Source organism: Amphiura filiformis, chromosome 3, assembly GCF_039555335.1.
Source record: "Amphiura filiformis chromosome 3, Afil_fr2py, whole genome shotgun sequence".
In the NCBI taxonomy this organism is placed as follows: Eukaryota; Metazoa; Echinodermata; class Ophiuroidea; order Amphilepidida; family Amphiuridae; genus Amphiura; species Amphiura filiformis.
The window spans coordinates 18,360,641-18,387,042 of record NC_092630.1 but is presented as its reverse complement, the minus strand read 5'-3'; the positions used below and the strand labels follow the sequence as shown (position 1 = coordinate 18,387,042).

The window sequence follows — 26,402 nt, the reverse complement described above, 5'->3', positions numbered from 1 at the left end:
GGAAAGTCGTCTGGGAACGGCCGAAGCTCGAACCCGGGACCTCAGTGGTGCAAAGCAAAACAAGCGATACGCCAACCAGCTTCTCTGGTATTGAATTGAATTGAATTACATTAATTAATTATTGGTTGATATAATAATTGATCTTTATCGTGTTATGTTTTTTTAAACTTTACTCCCGATTTCAATTTTGCACTTTATTCATTTATTTAAATGTATGGGAAATAATTCTTTGACATGTGCGCACACAGGCTGATCGATCCACGATCGCTACATAAAACATTGACAAGTTCATTTATATATCAATGAACCAAATACCGACCAATTTAAGTAGCTAACGTGACTGACATGGTAAGGTTAGTAGTGATGCAATAAAGAAAATGATAATTATTTTGAGTTTAAGAAATTGGTCAATTTTGGGCCAATTTGAGCAAAAATGTGAGGAATCCGCCATGTTTACTATGATTTTTTTTGTTTAGAAATATTTATGACAGGTACACATGCAGATTATATATCATATAATAGAGAAAATCTATATATTAATATTTGAGCATGATCACTTTTGTAAGCTCATAGGAAATTCTTCAAATAGGCTTATATTTAATGTTGCATTTAAACTCTGGCCCTTTTTTGAAGACGTAATTTTGTGCATTTTACGTGGAGCGATTTTCTAATAATTTTGCGCGTGTGTGTGGAAAATCCAAAAGAAATAATTATGGTAATTATTTCCAACGCCGGAGGGTAACACATGCCTTGTTGAATCTCGCCAATGCAGACAACATTACTTCACAGTCTCAGAATCTTAACGTGCTATTTTGTCAGTCTAATGGGCCAATTTTTTTAAAACGAAAATGACTTTTTACACACTTTCCTCCAGGCATACACACAATTCTCGCGTTTCACAATACGATGCGCCGCCAGCGGTTGCTCTTGGCAGTCAAATTTTGACTCCAGAGTCGACATCACCGTTCTAGCTGCTATTGAATTTTCACACGAGTGTGATAATAAATATTAATAATAATAATACATTTTAGAGAGATTGCGATTTCCAAACGTAGGTATCGGACGTACGTCGATCTATTCAAAACCAATCTCCTGTATTGAAGATTTTTCACGTGCGAAATCAATGTAGATACATCGTTGAAAATGCACAAAATGTGTCCATTTCACAATATGTTAAAGACAGTAAAGGATAATGAACATACGAAGAAAAGTCGTCTAATTATTAGTATGATCCTTTTTGTTTGTAACAAATCATTATAATAAAGGTACAGCGATGTGTTAAAAATTGACTCAATTTAAACGCGATGTCCATACGCAGAGCATTGAAATGCTTGAAATGTGTGTGATACTTTGTGATACTTTGCGTATAAAAAAATGACATCGCGATTTCACATTTCGGACACCAACGTCGTATAAAACGCAGAAATAAGCTGATTTTACGACATGTCGAAGTTCATGCAACGCGCCTAATTGTCAGGATGAAAAAGTCTAATTTTGAAAGTAAAGTCATGATGTATGGATGTAGTGATCCTTAATCTACCAAAATATATGTTTTTGGGCAACTATAATATTTGGGGAGTACAAAAATACAATTAAGTTTAAGCAGCATGTTAAGTCAAAATTGTAGTCAAAATCAAAAGCGTGCTGTTTGAATTAGGCAGAGACTCGATCGGTAGCCTGCGGCCACCATTAACTTTTCAATCACTATGCCCTCTATCGACTTAGATAAGATATTATAGTCTTTGTTCCAGCCGCCTTGTTCTCCTTCGTGACAAATGAGCACAATCCAGTTTGGAACCGAGACTAGCAATATTTAACACCGCCTTAACGTACGTAAAAACGTATGTTAAAACGTACGGTCCACGTGCTGCGTATGGAACATCGCAATCTCTCTATCATGTTGAAAACAGCTCCACGAAGGATTCCCTGTGATCAATAGATAGAAAATGGATCTACTATAATTGAATATATGAATACAAAAGGCACCTAAGTCCATACTTTGGCCAAATTGAGTTAAGCATGGGAAATTGATGCTATACATAGGCCTGTCATATGCATGAAAGAACAACTCAAATTCATCCTCTGTGTCTATTGGGCATGTGAAAAATAGCATGTATGAAAGAATCACCCAATTCCATGATTTGAGTCTTGTAACACATTGATTGAAATCCAGTATGTATAAAAGTCCACTTGTAACACATTCATTGCTAGAGAATGACTTTTGAACAAAAAATGGGTTTAATAAAGGAAAGTGTGTGGTTTATATTACATGGCAGAATGCTTATCAACATTATACATACCTGTGTGCTTTATTTTGTATTATCTTACTAGTGGTAATCTCATTCTAACATTGTTGTCTTTGTATATGAAACAAAAAACCACAAGTCCAAAATTTAAAATGAACCCCACGAAGTCCCTGAAATGCTAATCGTCATACCTAATACAGGTTAATCCACTCATTTGCACGTAACACTTACCATATTGACCAGGTAAATCTAACTGAAGGAATTAAAATGATACACGGGTTTTTCTCTCAAAATAACTTCGCATGGACTTAGGTGGCTTTTGTATTCATGTATTCAATTGTAAATATTGTTGTTTTAGTGTGCATTCGCATGTAACATCATTATAATGACATTTAAACCCACAATGCTGTATGTTCCTGTATTGTATTCGTATTACATGGGCTTTGGATGTCAACATATTCCCATAATGCACTGCGTATTTTGGCCTCGACCCAGCCCGGGGACCCAGCGACCGCTGGAGGCGCATCTTATTGTGAAACGCGAGAATTTGTGTGTATTCATGACAAGTAACTGGTCGAAATCCTTGTGTTAGGGCATTTCAACCAAGCATTTCACTGTTTCGTAGTAAATGTGGATGTGGATGACGACGTGCTGCCATTCATACTACAGCTCATTCATTAAGATATCAAACTCACTCGATAGTATCGACGATAAGGTTTATTTTAGCCAAATTATTATTATTATTATTATTATTATTATTATTATTATTATTATTATTAGTGTTATTATTATTATTATTATTATTATTATTATTATTATTATTATTATTATTATTATTATTATTATCATTATTATTATAAAACATTATATGGCGCTCCACAATAGCTTACAAGAAAGCATATACAAATTAAATTCAAGCAAATACACAAAGCAATTCCAACAATTAAAGCAAAAACACAAAAACAAGCAGCAATACTAATCTGGATAAAAATTTGATGAGTTTATGGCAAAATAATTTATATAATAATTTTCTATACACTTTCCTTCGAAGGTTGATACCAAATTTTATATCAACAGTTTAATCATCATGAGCAAAGGAACCGTTGTTTGGAAGTTCGTGCAATTTTAAAAATGACAAATTACGAATTGACCCCGCAAAAGCCAATGCATGGTATTAGCTTATTATGTGACCCAAAGCAACCCGTACAGGAATCATTGTACACTTGCCTGTGCACAATTAAAAGAGCGGCGTATTTGATTTGCATTTTGACATGGCCTATTCAGGCGACGTAATTCTTGGCACCGTCTGTAACACCTGTACCGTCGAGTCACGCTAGCTCCGCCGCGTAAAACAACTCCCTATGTCATTTTTAAAATTGCACGAATTTCCAAACAACGGCTCCTATGCTCACGATGATTAAACTTTTGATATCAAATTTGGTATCAACCTTCGAAGGAAAGTGTATAGAAAATTATTATATAGATTATTTTGCCATAAAATAATTGCCATATAATAGTTAACATAGTCATAAAGTACATACCAAAATATTAAAACCTTGATAATTAATCCAATCAGTAAGCAATCAAGTCGGTAGTGATCCAGCAGATGGACGAAGTCACTAGCAAATGAACTGCAAACAGTTTGGTGGATATAAACAGAGAAATACTAAGAAAAAATTATAGTACAAAAACAGGAGAGATATCTGACAGCCTGCTAGGCGCTCAATAATCAAATATCAGGTACCATGCAATAATCAGAAATATTGGTCATAATGCCCATATTTGGCATTTGGCAAACACACAAATATTATACGGAAGTGCGCTAGACCTGAGACGAATTATTCGTCTCAGCGCTAGACATGCTACTAAATATTCTTTGATTACATTTGATGAGAAGAAGGGCACAGGCAGTCCTCAATAGTGCTATAAACTAAAGACTACTAAAGAGAAACCCTACATACAAAACCCTACATACAAAAGCAAGCACAAATAAACTAAAAAGGGAAAACAAGACAAATTAGACAGACATATAAAGAGTAGGGAAGAAAAAAAGGCTATTCTTGGTCCACTTCTACTGCAGTCTTGAGGGCAGGTAAGGTGGAACAAGAGCACCATTTTCAGGTAACTCATACCACAACCAAGATGGAAGGAACTTTTTTTTTAAAATATGGCGCATGGTCAAGGAGTCACGGCGGCGGTCCTCAAGAGAGGGAAGGTTTGTTTGTGCATTTTATACAACTTTGCAGAGTTTCTATTCGTTTTTGCATTCAGATTAACATTCTTTTTACACAATACCGTAAACTTGACGTAAGTGCGTACTTTCATCGAGCTCTATACATGGGTGTCTATTCTTCCAGAAAATCTAAATTATTCCCTCACCCTACCGCGGTGTGTCACATCCTTCTCCAGATTTTTCCCATCTGGAATCCCACAAAAATGGACCCAAAAGGGAAAGGTTTATGTTGGTTGCTATTTACATGTATTTTCCTTATTTTGCTTGTTCCCTCCCTTCCCTGACTGAATAGAGGTGAGTATTTGTCAGACACAACCTTTTTATACAACTGAATACATGACTAGATATATTGCATCCCTGTAAGGCTGCGAAGTCCAGCCGTGACCTTTAAGTGACTTCACAGTTATCGGACAGTGTTTGAAAATGGTGCCTTCGATCCCATATACGCTAATTTTAGTCATATGAAGTTTATTATTGTGATTTTTATAACGTACATATCTCTAACATTAATATAAGGCGTAATCGTCTTGTTGTTTTCCTTGAAAGACGGTATAAAAAGAACACAGCAAAAATGTACATGATACCTTATACGAGAGCTCATAGCATATAGCAATGTGATATGGCGTCCGACTTTAGAAAATTATTAAAGTGATGGTAATCGATCAGGCCATAGGGTTTTGCACGGGAGGTCATTACTGTCTGATCAATTAGCTTAGATTCTTGAATTTTTAAGATATTTGAAAAAATAAAAACTTGTGACCAAAGTCATCAAAGAAAAGTGTTAGCACAGCCTTAGACCTAACGTGATTTATACTTTTCAAATTCCCAAGTTCAATTTAAAACCCTATTTCTTTTCAAGTTTGCCTCATTTTGGGCAGTTACTTGGGTCCACCGAAAGGGTTCGCGACCTTTTTACAAATCGAGTGGGACGGTCCATTCTCAACTTAGGACATAGACCCTATCCAATTTAGCAAAACAATCTGTCCACCAATCTGTCCTGCCATTTCAATTGTTATACCGTTCCGGTTATTGGATAGGTTCTATATGTGATGATGGTCCACCGGTTTTTGTTACACGAATTTATATGGCGCGAGTACGTTTTATGCATGCATAACATTATTCTGAGCATTATTTTTTCCTAAACAAGGACATTAAAATTATGGATTTCGTTCTCATTTCAACTGGTTTACAATGTAAATTGAGTTTTGTTTAATACCACCATTCCTTCCCAAGAATATCAGCATTCGCTTGACATTTTCAGATACAGTAACTTTACAAGAAATGTTTTCTGTAACATGATTGTTTTAAATAATATTTCCTTGTATAAAAGTTCTTTTGTTTCAAAGTTGTTTCAGTTTGTATTCAACAAACAAAACGAAATTACAAATTGAAAATAAATGTGTAGTTTTATAATAGGCCTATAGCCCTACACCTTCTCAGACCCATTCGCACAATAAATAAATAAATAAATAAATAAATAAATAAATAAATAAATAAATAAATAAATAAATAAATAAATAAATAAATAAATAAATAAATAAATACACAAGGAATGTATTTATATAAGCTGGGCCTCTTTTAGAAAACCTTAGTTCCCATAAATAATAACTAAACGTAATGTTTCGACAGTAGGGTTTCAACACAAATTAGGCATACTGGCAAATATTTTTCTGGACAATACTTCCTGATGCGGATGGTCGAATAAATACCATCTCTGCGCATTGTGACATTCGTCCCCATTGCTCTAAATGGATTGATTCCAAAAAGTTTATGGTACCCGACGTTCTACGGCTTTTTATAAAAATATCGCGGGAAAAGACCAAAATTGAAAAGAAATGGGGTTTTAAATTGAACTTTAGAATTTGAAAACTATAAATCACGTTAGGTCTAAGTCTGTGCTAACACTTTTCTTTGATGACTTTGGCCACAATTTTATATTTTTTCAAATATCTTAAAAATTCAAGAATCTAAGCTAATTGAACAGACAGTAGTTCAAATCATCCTCCAGACACGCTCCAGAAGACATACAAATGCACGCAGTACAATACCAATCACCTGTTTAACTGGTATTGATCAAAGTAAATATTTTGTACTCCATGCATTTGCATATCTGTTGGAGCGTGTCTGTAGGATGTTATGAACTAATGACCTTCTGTGCAAGCACTCTATATGGGAATTAAATGAAACGCCTCAAGTCAATTTCTTTAGTATTATTAACATGCATGACTGACCAAGAGTAAATAGAACCTCTGAATAGAAAGGACTAATATCTGTGTACCAAAGCGGGACAATCTACATTCATAGATTATCTTCTGTGAATAGCTGTCTATAAGATGATTATGTAACTGTATCAATAACTTGTGATCTACTCTGTAGTTTAGTGCGGTATGCTCTCAAATTTTTTGCCTAACTATACATCTTATATACATCTTATGATTTTTAACGGTGTGTAGAGTAGCCTGCATTAGTGCCTAACTCTGTTATATTGGCTGTTAAGTTAGGCAAATTTTTTTACAATCACCGATAGAAAGTGTTTGGTTTGCGAAATTGCAATTTTCATTTTAAAATCATTTAAATTGGATAAAATGTTCAATTTTACCCCCTTTTGACCTTTGGTTGACCTCTGGTGACCTTGAAATGACCTCCATCATATTTTGAATCCTACCGTGATTACATATACTAATTTTCAATTGAATTGGGCAAATTTCTAAATTTGACCCCTTTTGACCCCAAAAGAGACCCCTCCCCATGTCCAAGCCAAATCTGATTATAACCCTATATGCACCCAATGCTATAGTCATTTTGGCATTATTCTGATGATCACAGCACTTAATATGCAGGAAAAAGTGAACTTTAAGGTGATTTTCAGTAATCAACCCTATTTTACCCCTTCATGACCTTGAACTCAAACTCCGTGTTTACCCTATAGACACCAGCTAATGTCAGTGCATATGTGTCAATCTCATCTCTGTACTATGTAATCTGTAGGAAAGGAAGCATTTTGAAAGTATTTGGTTATGTGCAGAAAAAATCCCCTTAATGACCTTTGACTCCAAATCTGTGTTTACCCCATAGACTCCAAGTATAGTCGATGCCGATGACCAAGTTTCATTGCGCTACCATGTAATCTGTAAAAGAAGAAGCATTTTTGGTAAAATTCACATTTTTAGACAAAATTACTCATGCGTAACATTTGACCCCAAATGGGTCATGTCAAATATAAAGGCTGGGGTAGTGGAGCCTTTGCCCAAGTTTGGTTAGAATCGGTCAAATAATTAGGGAGCTAGAGCCAATTATGTCAAATGTTGACAGAAAGAAAGAAAGAAAGAAAGAAAGAACTAGATATATTGCATCCCTGTAAGGCTGCGAAGTCCAGCCGTGACCTTAAATGACTTCACAGTTATCTGACAGTGTTTGAAAATGGTGCCTTCGATCCCATATGTATACGCTAAATTTAGTAATATGAAGTTTATTATTGTGATTTTTATAACGTACATATCTCCAACATTAATATAAGGCGTAATCGTCTTGTTGTTTTCCTTGAAAGACGGTATAAAAAGAACACAGCAAAAATGTACATACCTTATACGAGAGCTCATAGCATATAGCAATGTGTTGCAATAAAAAAAATGTGATATGGCGTCCGACTTCAGAAAATTATGAAAGTGATGGTAATCGATCAGTGCCATATGGTTTTGCACGGAAGGTCATTAGTTCAAATCATCCTCCAGACACGCTCCAGAAGACATACAAATGACGCAGTACAATACCAATCACCTGTTTAACTGGTATTGATCAAAGTAAATATTTTGTACTCCATGCATTTGCATATCTGTTGGAGCGTGTCTGTAGGATGATTTGAACTAATGACCTTCCGTGCAAGCACTCTATATGGGAATTAAAAATGGGAATGAAACACCTCAAGTCAATTTCTTTAGTATTATTAACATGCATGACTGACCAAGAGTAAATAGAACCTCTGAATAGAAAGGACTATTATCTGTGTACCAAAGCGGGACAATCTACATTCATAGATTATCTTCTGTGAATAGCTGTCTATAAGATGATTATGTAACTGTATCAATAACTTGTAATCTAGTCTGTAGTTTAGTGCGGTATGCTCTCAAAATTTTGCCTAACTATACATCTTATATACATCTTATGATTTTTAACGGTGTGTAGAGTAGCCTGCATTAGTGCCTAACTCTGTTATATTGGCTGTTAAGTTAGGCAAATTGTTTTACAATCACCGTTAGAAAGTGTTTGGTTTGCGAAATTGCAATTTTCATTTTAAAATCATTTAAATTGGATAAAATGTTCAATTTTACCCCCCGTTTGACCTTTGGTTGACCTCTGGTGACCTTGAAATGACCTCCATCATATTTTGAATCCTACCGTGATTACATATACTAATTTTCAATTGAATTGGGCAAATTTCAAAATTTTACCCCTTTTGATCCCAAAAGAGACCCCTCCCCATGTCCAAGCCAAATCTGATTATAACCCTATATGCACCCAATGCTATAGTCATTTTGGCATTATTCTGATGATCACAGCACTTAATATGCAGGAAAAAGTGAACTTTAAGGTGATTTTCAGTAATCAACCCTATTTTACCCCTTCATGACCTTGAACTCAAAATCCGTGTTTACCCTATAGACACCAGCTAATGTCAGTGCATATGTGTCAATCTCATCTCTGTACTATGTAATCTGTAGGAAAGGAAGCATTTTGAAAGTATTTGGTTATGTGCAGAAAAATCCCTTAATGACCTTTGACCCCAAATCTGTGTTTACCCCATAGACTCCAACTATAGTCGATGCCGATGACCAAGTTTCATTGCGCTACCATGTAATCTGTAAAAGAAGAAGCATTTTTGGTAAAATTCGCATTTTTAGCCAAAATTACTCATGCGTGACATTTGACCCCAAATGGGTCATGTCAAATGTAAAGGCTGGGGTAGTGGAGCCTTTGCCCAAGTTTGGTTATAATCGGTCAAATAATTAGGGAGCTAGAGCCAATTATGTCAAATGTTGACAGAAAGAAAGAAAGAAAGAAACAAGAAGCAGAAACCGCTGGGATGCAAGAGTCCAGCCGTTGCTCGGCTGGACTAAAGAAGAAGCAGAAACCGCTGGGATGCAAGAGTCCAGCCGTTGCTCGGCTGGACTAAATACAAAACCCACCCAATTCCATGCGAAGTTATTTTGAGAGAAAAACCCGTGTATCATTTTAATTCCTTCAGTTAGACTTACCTGGTCAATATGGTAAGTTTTACGTGCAAATGAGTGGATTAACCTGTATTAGGTATGACGATTAGCATTTCAGGGACTTCGTGGGGTTCATTTTAAATTTTGGACTTAGGTGGTTTTTTGAATCATATACAAAGACAACAATGTTAGAATGAGATTACCACTAGTAAGATAATACAAAATAAAGCACACAGGTATGTATAATGTTGATAAGCATTCTGCCATGTAATATAAACCACACACTTTCCTTTATTAAACCCATTTTTTGTTCAAAAGTCATTCTCTAGCAATGAATGTGTTACAAGTGGACTTTTATACATACTGGATTTCAATCAATGTGTTACAAGACTCAAATCATGGAATTGGGTGATTCTTTCATACATGCTATTTTTCACATGCCCAATAGACACAGAGAATGAATTTGAGTTGTTCTTTCATGCATATGACAGGCCTATGTATAGCAACAATTTCCCATGCTTAACTCAATTTGGCCAAAGTATGGACTTAGGTGGCTTTTGTATTCATATATTCAACTGTTATAACTCATTGTGAGTTAATTGTTCTATTCTGTCTTCCCTACATTTACAAACATCAAATTCTTCCCTAGATTGTACAGTCTGGACACTAAACCATTGCATCTAAGGACTAATGGTTGAAAGTGAAGACAGACTCAGACTGTCAAACCAGTCTAGGCTCTTTATTATTTTTAGGGCTGTGATTTATTATTTTCAGCTTTTTTTTGTTTTGATTTTCAGCTTGTTTTTTTTTGTGGTACCCGTATACTTGCTCTGTACAAAAGTATAGGATCCTGCCAAATTACACCTTTTTGCTTCACACCCCTGATTCTGTAGCAGAATTTGGAGATTGTCACTGAACAATTGCATATAGGGAAGGATAATCAAGGATTTGGGTCTGAATGAGGGAAGAGAAACTTGGACTTTCACAAGTTTATATTCATAGAGCTGTTAAGTTTAATTGGTAGCTCTGTCTTCTTTAGAATCACAAATGCTTCCCTAGATAGATAGGTGTCCAAACTGAAAAAAAAAATTGTATGAAATATACAAAGCAGGAACCAGCTTCCTTAATCTCATTGTGTGCATATTTTACCTAGAGCATGTTCACTAGTCACTATTGCCCAGGCACGGACGAATTACTGATCCAACCCGTCCCTGTTTTATGGTAAAGCATTACCTTGTTTCCACAAAATTATAATTTTTAGGATGGGAATGTGTAAAAGCCAAGGGACTGCTACATGTACATGCTATGTACACATTATAATTCTTCCCTAAATGGCACTTGATAAATCCCCCTACCTATTGCATCCCCAAAATAGCCATAAAATATAATAATACATGCCTCATCAGTTGTAAACTTTCTCCTCAAAATTAGTTCATTTTATTTCAATCTTCCTTGAATCCTGCTGATTTTCTTCTTTTTCCTCTGTCTTTTTTCCTTTTTCAAAAGACAAAATTCTTCCCCAAAGGCGTAAAATTATTCCCTCCCCTTTGGGGGCGAATAACGGAAGAATAGACACCCCTGCATGCTCTATAGCTAAGTAAAATAATGAAAAATCAATTTGCATTTTAAATTTAAACATACCCTTCTAAATTTCGTTACTGATTAACTTTTAATAAACATAATATCGTTATCTTGAACCAGGTGGGTATTTTCATTGTACTTTCATTGAGCTGTAGCTGCGGTCAAAAACCACCAACATATGTACTTTCAAAGTTTATATATTTTAATGTAGCTATATTTAGTTATAACAGTTGGCATTAGCAAACTATATTAGTTAGAAAAGTTAAACATATACTACACAAAATTCTTGCGGGCTAAGTGCAGGCCTGTCAAAATTAAAAATCTTAAACTAAACGACTCAATTTTATGCCTAGTTTTAACACAACGATTAAAATACCAGTGAATGTAAGCAGTGTGGTTTTATCAGACATTACTGACACAAAAAGGGATCACGTGCATAGAGAATAAAGTAAAACAATAACAAGAAGAGTCTTTCAAAAAGACACAGTTCACGGATCAGGTGTATAGTAATTTGTTCCAACTTTCCATTTTCATATCAAACCTACTCTGCACTGATCTTACAATAAATTAGTGATTTGAGGCATAAATGATACCTACATCCTGACTCTGGCTTATATAACTCTCCAGCAAGAAACGACTCATTGAAATACAAACTTTCAAATCAATACACTATCATAGGCCTATTGAAATTCAATTACACCATGCAGATAATAACCTTGGCCCAATAATTATAAGGGTTTCAATTAAGATAAGCAAACATTACTGGGTAGATTACAGGAACGTAATTTCGTCAGTTGGAAGTAATTGAGTAAATCGCCTGTATCAAAATATGCAGTGTATTTTTCATGCATTACACAGCCTTATCACAAAATAAACAATAGCATTGACCTTACCTACCAATCAGTAAAGCCTATTATAATCATGTGATGGCTCAAATTATCCAATAGTAAACATGCTTAGAAAAAAGGCAAAAAATTAGTCCTGGCTGCCATTGTCTCAATACAAGATAAGATGTGCTAAAAAGTCCTTGTCATGTGGGGCAGGATTAGATAAAGGGATACAAACCTGGGTATGAGACATTAGGAATGATTTCCTAGCCTCTTAATCACAGGGTTGATGGGCTACAATAGCTATTCAAGACACAGTGTATGTAAGGAATAAACTGTGTATATGAGATGTGAGTTCAAGTGGGGGAAATGTTCACTCCGCGAACAAAACCACAATTAAGATTGCGCGCAAGTCTAAATGAGGCCACTTCAGGTTGAACGACAAGAACAATGTTCCCTTTACATAATAGAAACTCGACAATCAGCAGAAATGGGAATGAGTTCCATTGATGGATTGCGTTTGGTTTGTAAAAAGAGGAACTACAATTAATTAAGGAACAATAATAATTATTGCACTTATTTGCGCTTATTGGTTACTCGGACGATAAATGCGTCATTTCTAATACCCGGTACCTTTATTAATCATATTCAATACGGCAGACAAAGCAGATCAATATACACTGGGAAGAAATCGCAGCTTTAGATGCAGGAGAAAACATGATAGAGCATGTATGCACTGCAAACCAAAAACTGGAAAGTCAACGACCGTGGCTGGCATTTGTGACATCAGTAGTACAAAGCAAGGGCAGAACTGTTACGCTAAAGGCCGACCTACACGAGGCAATTTTCCAAGCAATTGCCTGTTGCACAGACCTTGGAAATGATTGCTCCGTGTATTTTGGATTTGCAAGGAATTAATCACCCAAGCATCAGGCAAATTAATCCCCCGAGCAACAGGCAAAAAGGTAGAGACATGCTCTACTTTCAAGGTTGTTGCATGCAATCTAACCTCCTTCAGCCAATCAGCTGAGTGAACACCGGCTGGTAACTGCATTCATTTGGGAATGTGTAGGGACCAGCTTGATTCACCATCCACAACATGATAAATGTGTGCACATGCTACATTATAATACACTTGCAGGCCTATTTTGTTGTTGGTGGTGGCGTTTAGCCCTTTTGATCTTAGTTTTCCTTAGCCTTTTATTTATGGACAATTGTATAGATATACAGGAGAGGATGGCAATCTTTTGCTTTCAGGACAACACACGAGCCATTTTGATATTGAATACGAAAATCATTAACCACTACTTATGTTTTGAGTATATCCCAAACCTATGGCCACGCTCAAGGAATTGCAAGGCCGAACATTGCTTCGTCTATTTTGATCAATTGCACAGCTTCATGGTCAGTGAGCACATAATCTCACCCACTAAGTAATGGGCCTTACAATGGAAATTGCCTCGTGTACGCCCACCTTAACCCCCTCTCCCCTGAATTAAATAGATTGATTTGAATTCAGTGGTGTATTGGTTGATTGAATAATTTATTTTTATCAGTATATGTTTTCTTAAATCCTGTTTTATTTGTTTGCACTTTATTCATGCGCATACATGCAGGCTGATTGATCCACGATCACTATTAAAATAAAACTTTTGACAAATTGGTTTATATCAATGCTGTGGAGTACAGAACCAAGTACGGCCAAATTCAAGTATCTAAAGTGACTGACTGACAAGGTAAGCATGGTAAGGGTGTAAAGTGACTATGATTCTTGAGTATAATATAGACAGAGAAAATGATAAATTACGTTTATATTATAGTCGTGAACCATAATTTGTATTGAATTTCCATACACTAGAAATTCCAGAATATTAGTGCCTTCAAATGGATATCGTTCGACAAACTACTAACTTTGCTTGATAGCCTCACATAAGGGATGATTAGGGTAAGCCTAAGCTACCAAGAAGCTAAAAACGCTTTTGAACTGAGGATACTCTATCTCAACTCTAGGCCTATTTGGTTTCTCTATTTTTGCATTTGAAAGACCAAGGGACATTACTTGCAAAAGAGTTGTTTGAAACGTATGCACAAATCCACTAATTACACATTCATCAAACCATATACAGGTAATTACTAAAGATGATGGTGAACCTGGTCGTCGTGGTTGTTAGTATCTTCATCATGTTTTTCAACTCTGCGAGTTCCGAGACGAAAGACTGTATCGCTCTCTGTAATGAATGCGTTGAGGTCTCAGAAACATTAACCCATATGAGATGTACTAAGCATTGCGAGAAACTCAAGCAGAACGAGGATGGCATCATTTCGTGTTCAAAAATAACAGGTTTGTAGTTTTGTAACACCTTCTAGATTTACTCTTCAATATCAGAGAATCTCAGTGGCGTAACTAGGGTTGGTAGCGCCTGGGGCAAGAAACAAAATTGGCGCCCCTACCCTCCCCCCCGAGAATATCTTAGACGTGGGTAATTTTTGAAACAATGGCGCGCGGAGCGGGAAATTTTGGACAAATATAAAGGCCTGTCACAAATTGATTTTGGTAACTAGAATTTGAATATTGGTCTTAAAATGTTCTTTCAGTTGGTTTTGTGCTGAAAATTCTGACTTTTATCGCTTAGATGGGCGCAGAATCGATGCTGAATTGGTCAATGTGGCGCCCCCATAAGGGTGGCGCCCGGGGCACGTTGCCCCCCTGTCCCCCCTGTAGTTACACCACTGGACAATCTTACTATAATTCGGGAAATGTTGAATGCATGTTTGTATCATAATCTATTAGGGAAAGATAAACACTATTCAAAATATCAATAGACAAGAAGAAAGGGATTTGTAATTGAGTAGTTAGATGAATAGGCATGATTTAAGGTGGCTGTGTACTCTCAGACATGCATGTAGCAAAAGTGCAATAACTTTGTAATTATTCGCGCAAGACATATAAAAGTATACATTTTTATGAAGGCAAGACATCAATAAATCTTAATATAAATACAGATTTGGGGTAAAAACGACAATTCTGAAGAAAATCACAAAAAAGTGAGTTTTTGGCAATATTTGTTAGGTACATCATAACAAAAAAACACTCTGTCCAAAATATTTTATTTTGTTTTTAGCTCAATCTTGAGGCTCCATTCCAAAAACGGTTTTTTTATTTTTTTGATATTGGCCTTATTTTTTGAGATATTGACCATACAAGGCATCAAATTGAACTTTTTAAAATTCACAAACGCTTAAGTGATGCCTAAAATCGGAAATAGACCAAAATATAAAAAAATGAGAAAACCGTTTCTTGAGTTGATCATGCTTTTTACGATGATCATAATTGCTTACCTATAGATGCTGTATTTATTGAGTTATCGTGTACCTAAATCGTCATTTTACCGAGAAAATGAACATTGAAATAATGGCCGTTGAAGTTTAAAGTGGTCACATTTTGCACTTGGATCGGAGCTCACAGGAGAATGCGGCATTTATCGTTTTTCTACCTTACATTACATGAACATCGGGTAAATACACGGCCCCTTGAGAAGTTTGAGCGAAATCCATTCATAACTTGATATTTAAATCGGGGGAAAGAACTTGAAAAAACACACATTTTATCAGCTAAAACGGAGCCATTTGACCACTAGGTTTTTGTGAAATCAGTGCTTTTCCATAAGATGCGCCGCGCATGCAGATAAGCGTCGCGTATGCGTAGCGTATTTGTGCGTTAACAAATTGCGCGATACGCAACGCGATGCATTGTTGCGCGCGTGTACCCTGCTGGTACAACAAAGATTTTCTTTCCTTTTCAATTTCAAACACGAGTGGAATAGTGAAATAAACTCCTTAAAATATTGCAGTTGGAGTTTACAAATCTGGATTTTCATTCCTTGTATTTATAAAAAACATAACAAAGTACAAACATATCAAAAAAACTCAATTTCGCGAAAGAAACAATGTCTATAGTACACAGCCGCGTTAACAGAAGGTTCTTTCCAAAACCCACTCGTAATGGGTACGGGTACGGGTTATGGAATACAGTAACATATGAAAACGGGAACAAAATAATGAAGAAGAGAATGAAACTAATCAGGAAAAAACATTAAGCTAAAATAATAGGAACATAATTAAATAAATAACATGGAACCAAAAACTAATCAGGAAATGTAAAATATAAAAGGATGCTTATAAATCAGGAAATATGAATTTAGATTCATTTAAATTTAGTGGAACACCTTTGCTCATTGCACAATGCACATTCAGCTCAAAAGTATAGCCTAGTCTTGGTGCATTTTGTGAATAATGGGCACGCAAGTTTGATGGGTGTCTTGTCCGTATCCCCTACAGTTTCTATCCATGGTGTGGTTCTCTTTAAAGGTCACATATATTGCTCGGACAACATCATATCATTGGCAAGCTAATATTATGAGGACAATGAAAATGACTCTTTTTTTTGAGAAAACAAGACGTGTAAAATTGATGAGTTCCCTCGAGCGAGACAGATTTGACCTAGAAAAAAGTTGACGTCATGAAATGAGATGTGCCTGCTTTGCGAGAAGGGACTATAAACATTATCAATGCACAGAACGTATACTGTTGTTGTTCACAGAAAAAATAATTAAGTATTACAAATTTAATGGTTTTTAAACATATGGATAAAATCAGCCGCTTCTTTTTTTATATATTAGTAAATTGTGATATTACAATTCATATGTATATCAATATCATGAGAAATATTTGGACTAAAAAATAAAAGAATAATTTGAGCTTAGAATTTCAGTGTGATCTATCTGAGCCTAGCATATAAACCATGTTAAGTCCACAAACTCACGTATCTGATTTTCCTGTGCATATTACAATGCTATAGGTATTATAGTTCAATTGGATGAAATAAAAGCAAAAGCATAGTAACAATACTGTGTGATGCTTTGTTTCCCAAATGAGAACAATAGTCTGCATATTGTTATGCAGCATTGTTATTGTAAATAATAGTACAACTCATTGTTGCTAATGTCAAACTTGTCAAAGTGATTGTGATTGTATCACGCAAGTAAATGAGAGCATTATTTAGTGTCCGCTTCATTTACTTACGTCATCAGCCCGCTGCCTTTAAAATTAATTTCGCTTCAAACGGGGGAAGAACACGTACGTGCCCGAACTTTACCCACACAATTTCTCTTTTTTTAGGAGAAATGAGTGTCAACTTGTAATGTAATAATTATTCTCTTCGAATGGAGATAAACTTGTTTTGCAATAGACCTGCCCTTTAATGTTATACCATGGAGGTATATAAATAAAATTTATACCTCCATGGTTATACAATACGATAATAGTCACACGCCATATCCTTGATTGTATACAGTATGTGGAGAAACCAAACACAATTTGTCATGTTCGTAATAATAAAATGATCAGATCTATGAAATTATAAAAAGTCATCAGAGATATACTGTAAAGGATATTGGGCGAATTTAAGAACTCTATTATTGAACATTCACTTTTAACCATTGCAACATACTTTTACCCTGATAGTGACATTCCGTTACATATGATTATTTAATCGTCGCGGATCTTTATACAACATCTCGATTGATTTGAATGAACCGATACCTTCTTTTCAGCACCAAACAAAGGTAATCCATCCCTTGAGGTCGAGATTAATGAATTGCATGCGAGAATATCAGAATTGGTTAAAAACGGGGAATATTCTGCCATGGTTGAAGAGGTATACACTAACGATTGTTTCGGAGTGGCTAATGGACAAGCCCCCTTTATTGGTAAAGAAGGTAAATATTTGAACTATTTGACACTTACAACAAGCAATCCAGACTGTAATACTAATAAATGCCCGAATAAATGCTACTTCTATATGACGGTAAATGTAGTATTAGATAAAGGGTGAGAAACAGACAGAAAATAGGCGTATTGTTCAGGACTGGTGAGGTGTTAGTTGGTTTGAGGTTGATAGGGGTCGAATTCTCAAACCAGGCACTGCAACCGATCGAATTCGGCGTTGATATAAGCAAAATTACGAGCTACTCCTAAATAATTAAGTTTCTCGGCCAAATGCTACCCCGCCCCATACAATGTTGGAATGCCCAATATACTCACCTTCACCATGTGTTCTCCCAACATTGTTTGGTGGGGAAAGAGAGGGGGTATGCGTAAGATGAACATTAAGACAACAAATTGTGGGATAGGCTTTTACGACGATAGTTCATACATAACAACACTATTATAATTCTTAATTTCCAGTGACTCATAAAGCGTGCGCACTATACTAAGAAGAACATGGGCATTAGAGTAGGTGTCCGAACACATTTTCAGGGATTATACAGTACGCAAAAGAATTAAGCTACCAGTTATATCCTAAACAAATATAAAAATATCAAAAATTTAAACAAGCACCCTGTACCCTTTAGCTCTAAGACATTAGTTGTTGAAATTGGTTAAGAATTAAACAAACAAACCCAAGGAAGTAACGAAATCAAAAGTTGCACTTTCATCCTCTAATCAATGGAAAGCACGGCGCTAGTTCTTATGTGCTAATCAATGGAAGCACGGCGCTAATTCTCTTGTTCGAGAACGATTTGTGTATAAATCAATAGGGCATGGAATGGAGCACAACCGCAACTTTTAAAATTTGCATCTTCTTTCGGTTGTTAAATCATTATTTTTATTAATCTTTATTTTTGACCGATTTTAACGAACGAGGTCTTAAATCCGAACTAAAAACTGCAGGTATTGGCTGCTTGTTCTAATATACTGCGCCAATAAAGTATCCTTACACTTGGAAAAATAATCACAACTTCCAAACTGAACACAATATTGGAGTAAATTTGTTTTTTAATAGATGCCCTATCTAATAAATCCTGCACATTATGACACCACATTGAATCCAATGTGACTTCAAGAAGCAAAGTTACAAGCATTTGATTAGACGAAGGTCCAGTTTTAAAAGTGACAAACTGGCCTATTCAGAACTCCACAGACTAGACATCTGGTTTGAGAGTGGTGAATGGCTAATTTATGCGTTTGGCAAAAGGAACAAAAGAAAACTGAAACAAAAGAACTGACAAATAAAATGAAAGTTATGAAAAGTACAAAGAAGCAAAAACTGAAATAAAAACTGCTTTAAATAACGCTTCATTGAAGAAGCTGTGTTGTCTCTTTGTTTCGCTTGTTGGAATCTTTTTGCGCCTTGTATAGGCCAGTTTGTCACTTTTAAAACTGTTCCGATGTCTATTCAATTGCTCGTAACTTTACTTCTTGAGGTCACATTGGATTCAATGTGGTGTCATGATGTGCAGGATTAGATAGTGCATCTATTAAAAAAACAAATTTACCCAAATATTGTTCAGTTTTGAAATTATGATTATTTTTCCAAGTGTAAGGATACTTGATTGGCGCAGTATATTATGATATATCTGTCTTTGAATAGGATATCATACTGGAGTAAATATAATTGGTAACGTAATTTTTTTGCTGTCTGTATTCTAACTTTCTCCATGCTTATGGCATCGTATATTTTTGTGCAGAAATGGCGCAAGTTTGGTTCAATTGGTTGACAAGCAATGGTATAAATCGGCCATTATACACGTCTACTGCATTTGGAGAGAGTAAAGGATATGTTTGGGATGATGGTATAGTAAATGCCTACAAGGACGATGTCTTTGTTGCTTCAGTTCGGTAAGCTTTAAAGAAGGATGGTCTGATTGCACCATGTGTTGAATGGTTGCATTTGAAACCCCATATAAGAATGTATGAATAATAAATGGTTTACTCCACTTTTCACACATTTAGGCTTACTAAATCCGAAAAACATCTTTCAGCTCTAACATTTCACAGGGTCACTAAGTAAAATAACTGGGTTTAATACACTGAAACCAAAATTTCCATTTTGATGGAAAAACATTGTGGATGAAGTTGTCGATCGGATCAACCTCTTTTAAACCATTTTAACGAGATTGTTGTCAACAACTTAACAAGTAGTCCTTTGGTTCCTATTATATAAATAAAAACATGACAAAACCCAAAGGGGATGGAGATGTCAGCCTTTATGCTTCGCACTTTAAAAAAATTTGGCTTCTCTCAAGATGAGCTCACCATTGTTCTTAAAAGTTACCTTAGACCAGTTCTCGAATATGCTGCTGTGGTTTGGCACTCAAGTATTACATCAAAACAATCTGCTGATATTGAAAGAATTCAAAAACGGGCATGTAGGACAATACTTGGTTGGAACTATACATCTTATGATGATGCAATTACTTCGTGCAATCTTGATTTTTTAACTAACAGAAGATAATTACTCTGTCATTCATTTGCTGAAGGGCTATCAACCAATGCTCGTACTAGTCATCTCATTCCCCCCACTAGATTTGAAGCCCATGGAAGAAATCTCCGCAATTCAAGTGCAATATCAAAAATTCCTGTCAGAACATCCAGGTTTGCTAATAGTCCAGTGCCATATTTTATTAATTTATTGAATCAGTAGTTATCCTTTTGCATTTGCCATTTTTAGTGCTTTTAAACAGTTTTGATGTATTACATGTATGCAGGTGTCATTATTTATATAATTTATTATGATCTCTTTATTTGTATGTGTGAGTGGGAGCACGAGGGAGTACCAGGTGTTTTTGGAGTTTGTTTGAGCCCAGTGATATGTGTGGTGTGAATTAGGTATGTGAGTGTGTGTGTGAGTATATATTGTGTGCAGGTGTGAGTGGCTTTTTCTGTGGTGGTTGGGTGTTGTATGGGTTCAGAGATGAAGGGACCATGTGTGCTGGCATGCCGTTGTGTGTGCATCGGGGTGCGTGCGCTCATGCACCCTTCACCTGTGTACCCCTTTTCCACCCACACCGACTCCCGGAGCCGACTCACACCTGCATGCTGATGTTTTAATATGTGGCAATATCCATTTTTGCTTTATATGTGCAATATTTTTCATCTTTTATCTTGCATTATTTGAATTTAAACTTGTTGTTTATATATTTTGTATTTGTAATTTAGTAATATTTTGATGTCTTTAAATTTTGTAAAAATTGCTCAATTTGGCCTTAGGGCCACGATGCTTTTTCTAATAAAATGAAATGAAAAATGAAATAAATAGTGCCTTTAAAAAAATAAGTACAGGGCGCTATGGGTTTGGGATTTTATATTAATACATTAGTGGAACCAATGTTTTTTGGCATCCTTAAGGGCTGGGGTATGGGTGAACTTGAATTACAGGAGCTTACAGGTATCTGGAGAGGGGAAGCGACGAGTTACCCCAAATCACAGCGGCAGGTAGTGACTGGGCCACCGAGTGCGAAGATGTAATTATTTTGGAAGGTTCGTGTTTGCTTTAAATTTGGGGACGATTTTCCAAAATGTGATATTTTTGGTGATAAGTCATAAAAGCGACATGCCAAAGACAAATCTTTGGGCACATACTTTGTTAACATTCGGTTTGGAGATTTACTAATATTATATATTTTGTGACTGCAATTTGGCGTTTTCAATGCGTTTTAAGCTTATCATGAATTTAAGGCGGATATCTGGTCATGCTCCTTTTAGATTTTCTGTCTGATCGTCGGCTTTTGCAGGCAACAGAATGCAGATTGGCCTACGATAGATGTCTTATTCCTCTACGCAGGTCTCTTGATGATAAAATTACTTTGAATTCCTTGTAACAACATACACAACGACTGGCGAGAGCGCCAAAATGAGGTATTTCTTTGTATGTCTTGCTATTCAGTAAAAAAATTGAAAAAGAAGTTGATTGGTTCCATTCTTTTTTTATGTCCCACGTGGTTCCTACGAGGGATCGAAATCACAGTGGGGGAAAACTTAAAAATAGTCACATGTTGGAATGTATCTCAAATTGTTCCTCTTATCACACGGAATAAAAAAGTCAATTGTCATACGGTGTTTAGTTCAGGAGTTATAAGGTCGAATATGTCAAATGTCAAAAAATTCATACACAGAGGTCAAAATTTTAAAAAAATGGTCCGATTTCATCGAAACTGGTCTAAAATTACTCCCCTTAACATAAAAAATCTCAAACATATATACTTAATTCACAATTTAAATGCATTTTTGTATTTGAATATTTTGAGTATTTTGTCGTGTCCCCCTTTAGAGTTCATGCAGCCAAAGTTCAAATTATAGAAATATGTACAAGCATAACTTTTGACCCATGATTTCATCCGATTCTGAGTTTATACATTTCTAAAATAAATTATTTTCCTATTTGGTTTGCCGACAGGAATAATTTAAGACAAATTTCGATTGAATCGGTGCATTTTAAAAATTTGGCCCGATCTGTGCATGAGATATTTGACATTTGACCTTATTCACTCTGTAACTCCTGAACTAAGCACCCTAGTGCAATATGACAATTTACTTTTTTATTCCTAGCAATGAGAGATACAATTTGAGGTATGATAGAACAGATATTAACTTTGCCCCATTATGACCTTCGGCCCCTCGTGGTAAGTATAGGGGGCAACAGAAAAAATGGAACCATTTCTAGTTTTATCCTTTTGAGGTGTAAGGATGCCAAAAACATTGGTTCCACTAATGTAGGAAAACTAGATGCTAACTCAAAAATCACCCCATAGCGCTGTGTACTAATTCATGAAAACATTGTGAGTTGTCTTTTTTGTAGGTATATGAAGGTTTACAAACGCGTCCATAGAACTCTGCTCATTTTCGTCGACATTATTTATTAAGAAAAGACAACTGTCATAATCTTAGTTAAGACTAATGTTAAAACAAGTAGTCCTTTGGTTGCTATTCCGTGTAAATAAAAACATGGCAAACCCCAAAGGGACGGGAGGTGTCACCCTCCTTAAGGGTAGACTAGGTATTGTTAGTCGAAGCAGCCAAAAAAGAACACCGATTTTCATTATCTAAATCAATATTTTATTGAAAAATAACATTTTGATGTTTTGTAAAAGTTCATTCTATGTAAAAATCATATACTTTGAAAACTTGCTTGATTTATGGTTGTTAATGAGTTCTACACACTCGCTATGAAATGAACAATACAATATTTGACAAAACTCACTACCATTCGCAAGATGCTGTGAACTACCAAATCGCAACAGTTTAAAAAAGTGTCTAACCTTGATTCATGAGAACATTGTGTTTTGTCTTTTTGCAGGTATATGTATGTTTACAAACGCGTCAATGGAAAACTGCTCATTTTCGTCGGCATTATTTATTAAAGGGAGTCTCCGGCAATCATAACATTATGTCTTATATTTTAGAAAAATAATTATCAAGCACGAATCACATGGTTCTATTTAAAACAAACTCATGTTGACCATAAAAACGAATAAAAACAGTCGGCTCTCAACACGCGATATTCAAAATTTCCGCGCCGAAATTGTCTAAGTGCAATGACGTAATGGTTATTTGTGTTCAATTGTCGTCAGCTTTCATTGTAATACTGCACTCGACAATTTCTCGAACCCTGACGACACAATGTGGCAAGTTACGAAATTCTAACGATCTTGGTGCGACAGTGACTTGCGAATTTTGTCCGGAGGGTGACGGATAAGAGACCGTTTTGAAATATTATTATTGCGATTTTTGGTATCTATATTTCTGTGCAGATTTTGTTAACTTTTGTTCATTTTAGCAACATATTTTTTTTAAAACAATCAGATTGTGTCGTCTTAAAACCCTTACCAATTTAAAGATATGAACATGTTGCTCATACATACGAGTATAAGGTATAAATCGCGGTTAAAACAGTAAAAGTGAGAGGAAGATGTCTATCACCTTGCTATAAATGCCACAATGTAGTAAAATTTAAAAAGTCTTTCCTGTGTGGCCTTTCACCCTTTTTAAAACTCTGTCTCATCCAGAAAAGTCGTACCAACAGAAACACATTGATTAATTTAGGGCCTCTCCAATGTAACAATCCGCCGGTAGATGAAGTATAAAAAAGGGGGTGGGGGGGGGGGGTGAACGGGAGCTGACTACAAGGCGACTGAAATGGATAATCGTAGATGGTTTTATTCCAGCATAGGAATGCATTCAAATGACATTATCAATTAAGTTTTAATTCTTATTTTATGCTTTAAAAGACACAGGATAAATGAGAAGATAAGGTTACCTTCAACGGGAACCGGTTTTCGCCTGCGCGATAAAGCCAGGATCATCAGCCGCACAGTTTAACTGTATCAGGGATAAATTATATTAAAAGCATATAAAATTCACACAAGTACTCCCCGAGTTCTTTTGATATCTTTTATTCTCAAGTTTTCTTGTGAAAATAATATGTTAAAATAAACTATAGGGTAGTTACTTGTTTTCAGCATTATATTTAATAGCCAATGGCTTTCTGCGGATCTACCAATCCGTCATGATGAGTTAGATGGACCTTTTCGAAATTACACATTGGATATTCTTTATTTTGAGACGTTTCTCAGAGATTGAGGTTTAAAAGAGCCACTTTCAAGACATTTGTTAATTATTTACTTTAATTATGGGATATTTGACTTGTATAGACTGACCATTAGTGTTTGGGATTACGATATATTGCAACTCTGTTGTATAACGTTGCTACTCTCTGTCAAATCTTGGTCCTTTAAAAGTTTAAAGTGGCTCTGAAAAGAGCCGTTTGATTATCATGCATTTACTGGTTCCTGTGCAAGTTATTTCTTCACGGATATTTCCGTGGACGGCAGATACCATGACAAGACTTCCAGATGACATGGAGCCTAGATCAAACATTGAATTTTGCATTCATGCACTATTCCAATATTCAGGAGTCTTTAATTCGTGTGGTACAATTTGCATCAGACTCACCGTGTATTACAATACACAGCGGTAATGCCAATATCTGTTAAAATTCACTCCTTTCTTCCTTTCAAATATTTCCACAGTCTTATCATAAGTCTCCATGTAAGGATGGATATTCCAAGTCTTGTCATTGATTCTTGTGTGTGTAAGTTTATTCTAGCCGTCGTGCACACAATTTAATCCTGCTGTTTTGATCGTCATCTGATAGCATAGTGAGCACGCTTTAAAAAACATCTCCAATGCGGTCGTTCTTGCACTCATCTTTTCGCAAACTCGCATAAAATGCATGCAATTACAGAGCTACTTTAAACTTTAAAAAGGCCAAAACTTTAAAAGAGGATAGCAAACTTATATATTAAAGTTGCAATATATCATAATCTCTAATGCAAGTCGAATATCCCATAATTAAAATAAATTAAAATAAATAATTATCAAATGACTTGAAAGTGGCTCATGGAAATGAACGGCTCTTTTCAGAGCCACTTTTTCAGAGCCACTTTAAACTTTAAAAAGACGAAATCTTGACAAAGATGGTAACAACGTCATACATTAACACTGCAATAATAATCCCAAACACAATGGTCTATACAAGTCAAATATCCCATTATTTAAATGAATATTAACAAATGACTTGAAAGTGGCTCTTTTAATCCTCGATCTCTGAGAAACATCTCAAAAGAACAAATTTCCAATGTGAAAGTTTGTAAATGTCAATCTAACTCATTATAAAGGATTGGTACATCCGCAGAAAGCCATTGGCTGTTAAATATAATACTACAAACAACTAACTACCCTAGTTTGTTTTAACAAAAAATTATTTTCACAAGAAAACGTGTGAATTAAAGATATCAAAAGAACTCAGGGAGTACTTGTGTAAATTTTATATGCTTTTAATATAATTTGTCCCAGATACAGTTTAACTGTGCGGCTGATGAGTCTGGCTTTATCTGGCAGGGGAAAACAGGTTCCCGTTGAAGGTAACCTTACCTTCTCATTTATCCCGTGTCTTTTAGACATTATAAAGCATAAAATAAGAATTAAAACTTAATTGATAATGTCATTTGAATGCATTCCTAGCAAAGCATCTACGATTATCCATTTCCAGTTATTATATCTGAGATCTCATGTCGCCTTGTAGTCAGCTCCCGTTCACCCCCCCTTTTTTTTACTAATTTCTTTTTCTGGTTTCTTCTTCCCGAAAAAAATCGGGGTTTTGAAAACCGATATTTATAAATATAACTACATGCACAACAAGTTATAAGCAAAATTTGGTCTTGTGAATACGAAACCAAAGTCTACTTGGATGAGTTAAAACAAAGTCAACTTATTGTGTTTTACCAAGGAAACTATTCACTGCATGCAAATGAAACGGCTCTTTTCAGAGCCACCGTGACATCAAAAAAGACCACAAGTTAACATAGGGTAGCAACGTTATGTATTAATGTTGTAATATATCATAATCCCAAACACCGATGGTCTATACAAGTCAAATATCCCATAACAAAAATTCATAACTAATGAC

At 35.5% G+C, this 26,402-nt stretch overlaps 1 protein-coding gene across 2 annotated transcripts; it reads left to right on the top strand.

The window, feature by feature from the left end:
• Window positions 1-13,746: 13,746 nt before the first annotated feature.
• Window positions 13,747-23,894, top strand: LOC140147645 (uncharacterized). Of its 2 annotated transcripts, none has more exons than XM_072169414.1 (5): window positions 13,747-13,830; window positions 14,221-14,435; window positions 17,707-17,871; window positions 19,624-19,774; window positions 23,232-23,894. In XM_072169414.1, exons 2-5 carry the CDS (start codon window positions 14,234-14,236, stop codon window positions 23,293-23,295), a joined length of 582 nt encoding a protein of 193 aa, XP_072025515.1. In that variant the 5' UTR covers window positions 13,747-13,830; window positions 14,221-14,233; the 3' UTR covers window positions 23,296-23,894. The 2 variants fall into 2 exon arrangements, with proteins under 2 accessions (XP_072025515.1, XP_072025516.1); XM_072169415.1 differs by lacking the exon at window positions 23,232-23,894 and adding an exon at window positions 22,734-22,969.
• The last annotated feature ends 2,508 nt before the right edge of the window (window positions 23,895-26,402 follow it).

Excerpts from the sequence above, each read along its gene's own strand:
- LOC140147645 (XM_072169414.1), top strand. The coding sequence starts at position 14,234 with ATGATGGTGAACCTGGTCGTCGTGGTTGTTAGTATCTTCATCATGTTT. Across the intron at positions 14,436-17,706 it reads TTCGTGTTCAAAAATAACAG|CACCAAACAAAGGTAATCCA; the intron begins GTTTGTAGTTTT and ends CCTTCTTTTCAG. Across the intron at positions 19,775-23,231 it reads GTCTTTGTTGCTTCAGTTCG|GTATATGTATGTTTACAAAC; the intron begins GTAAGCTTTAAA and ends GTCTTTTTGCAG.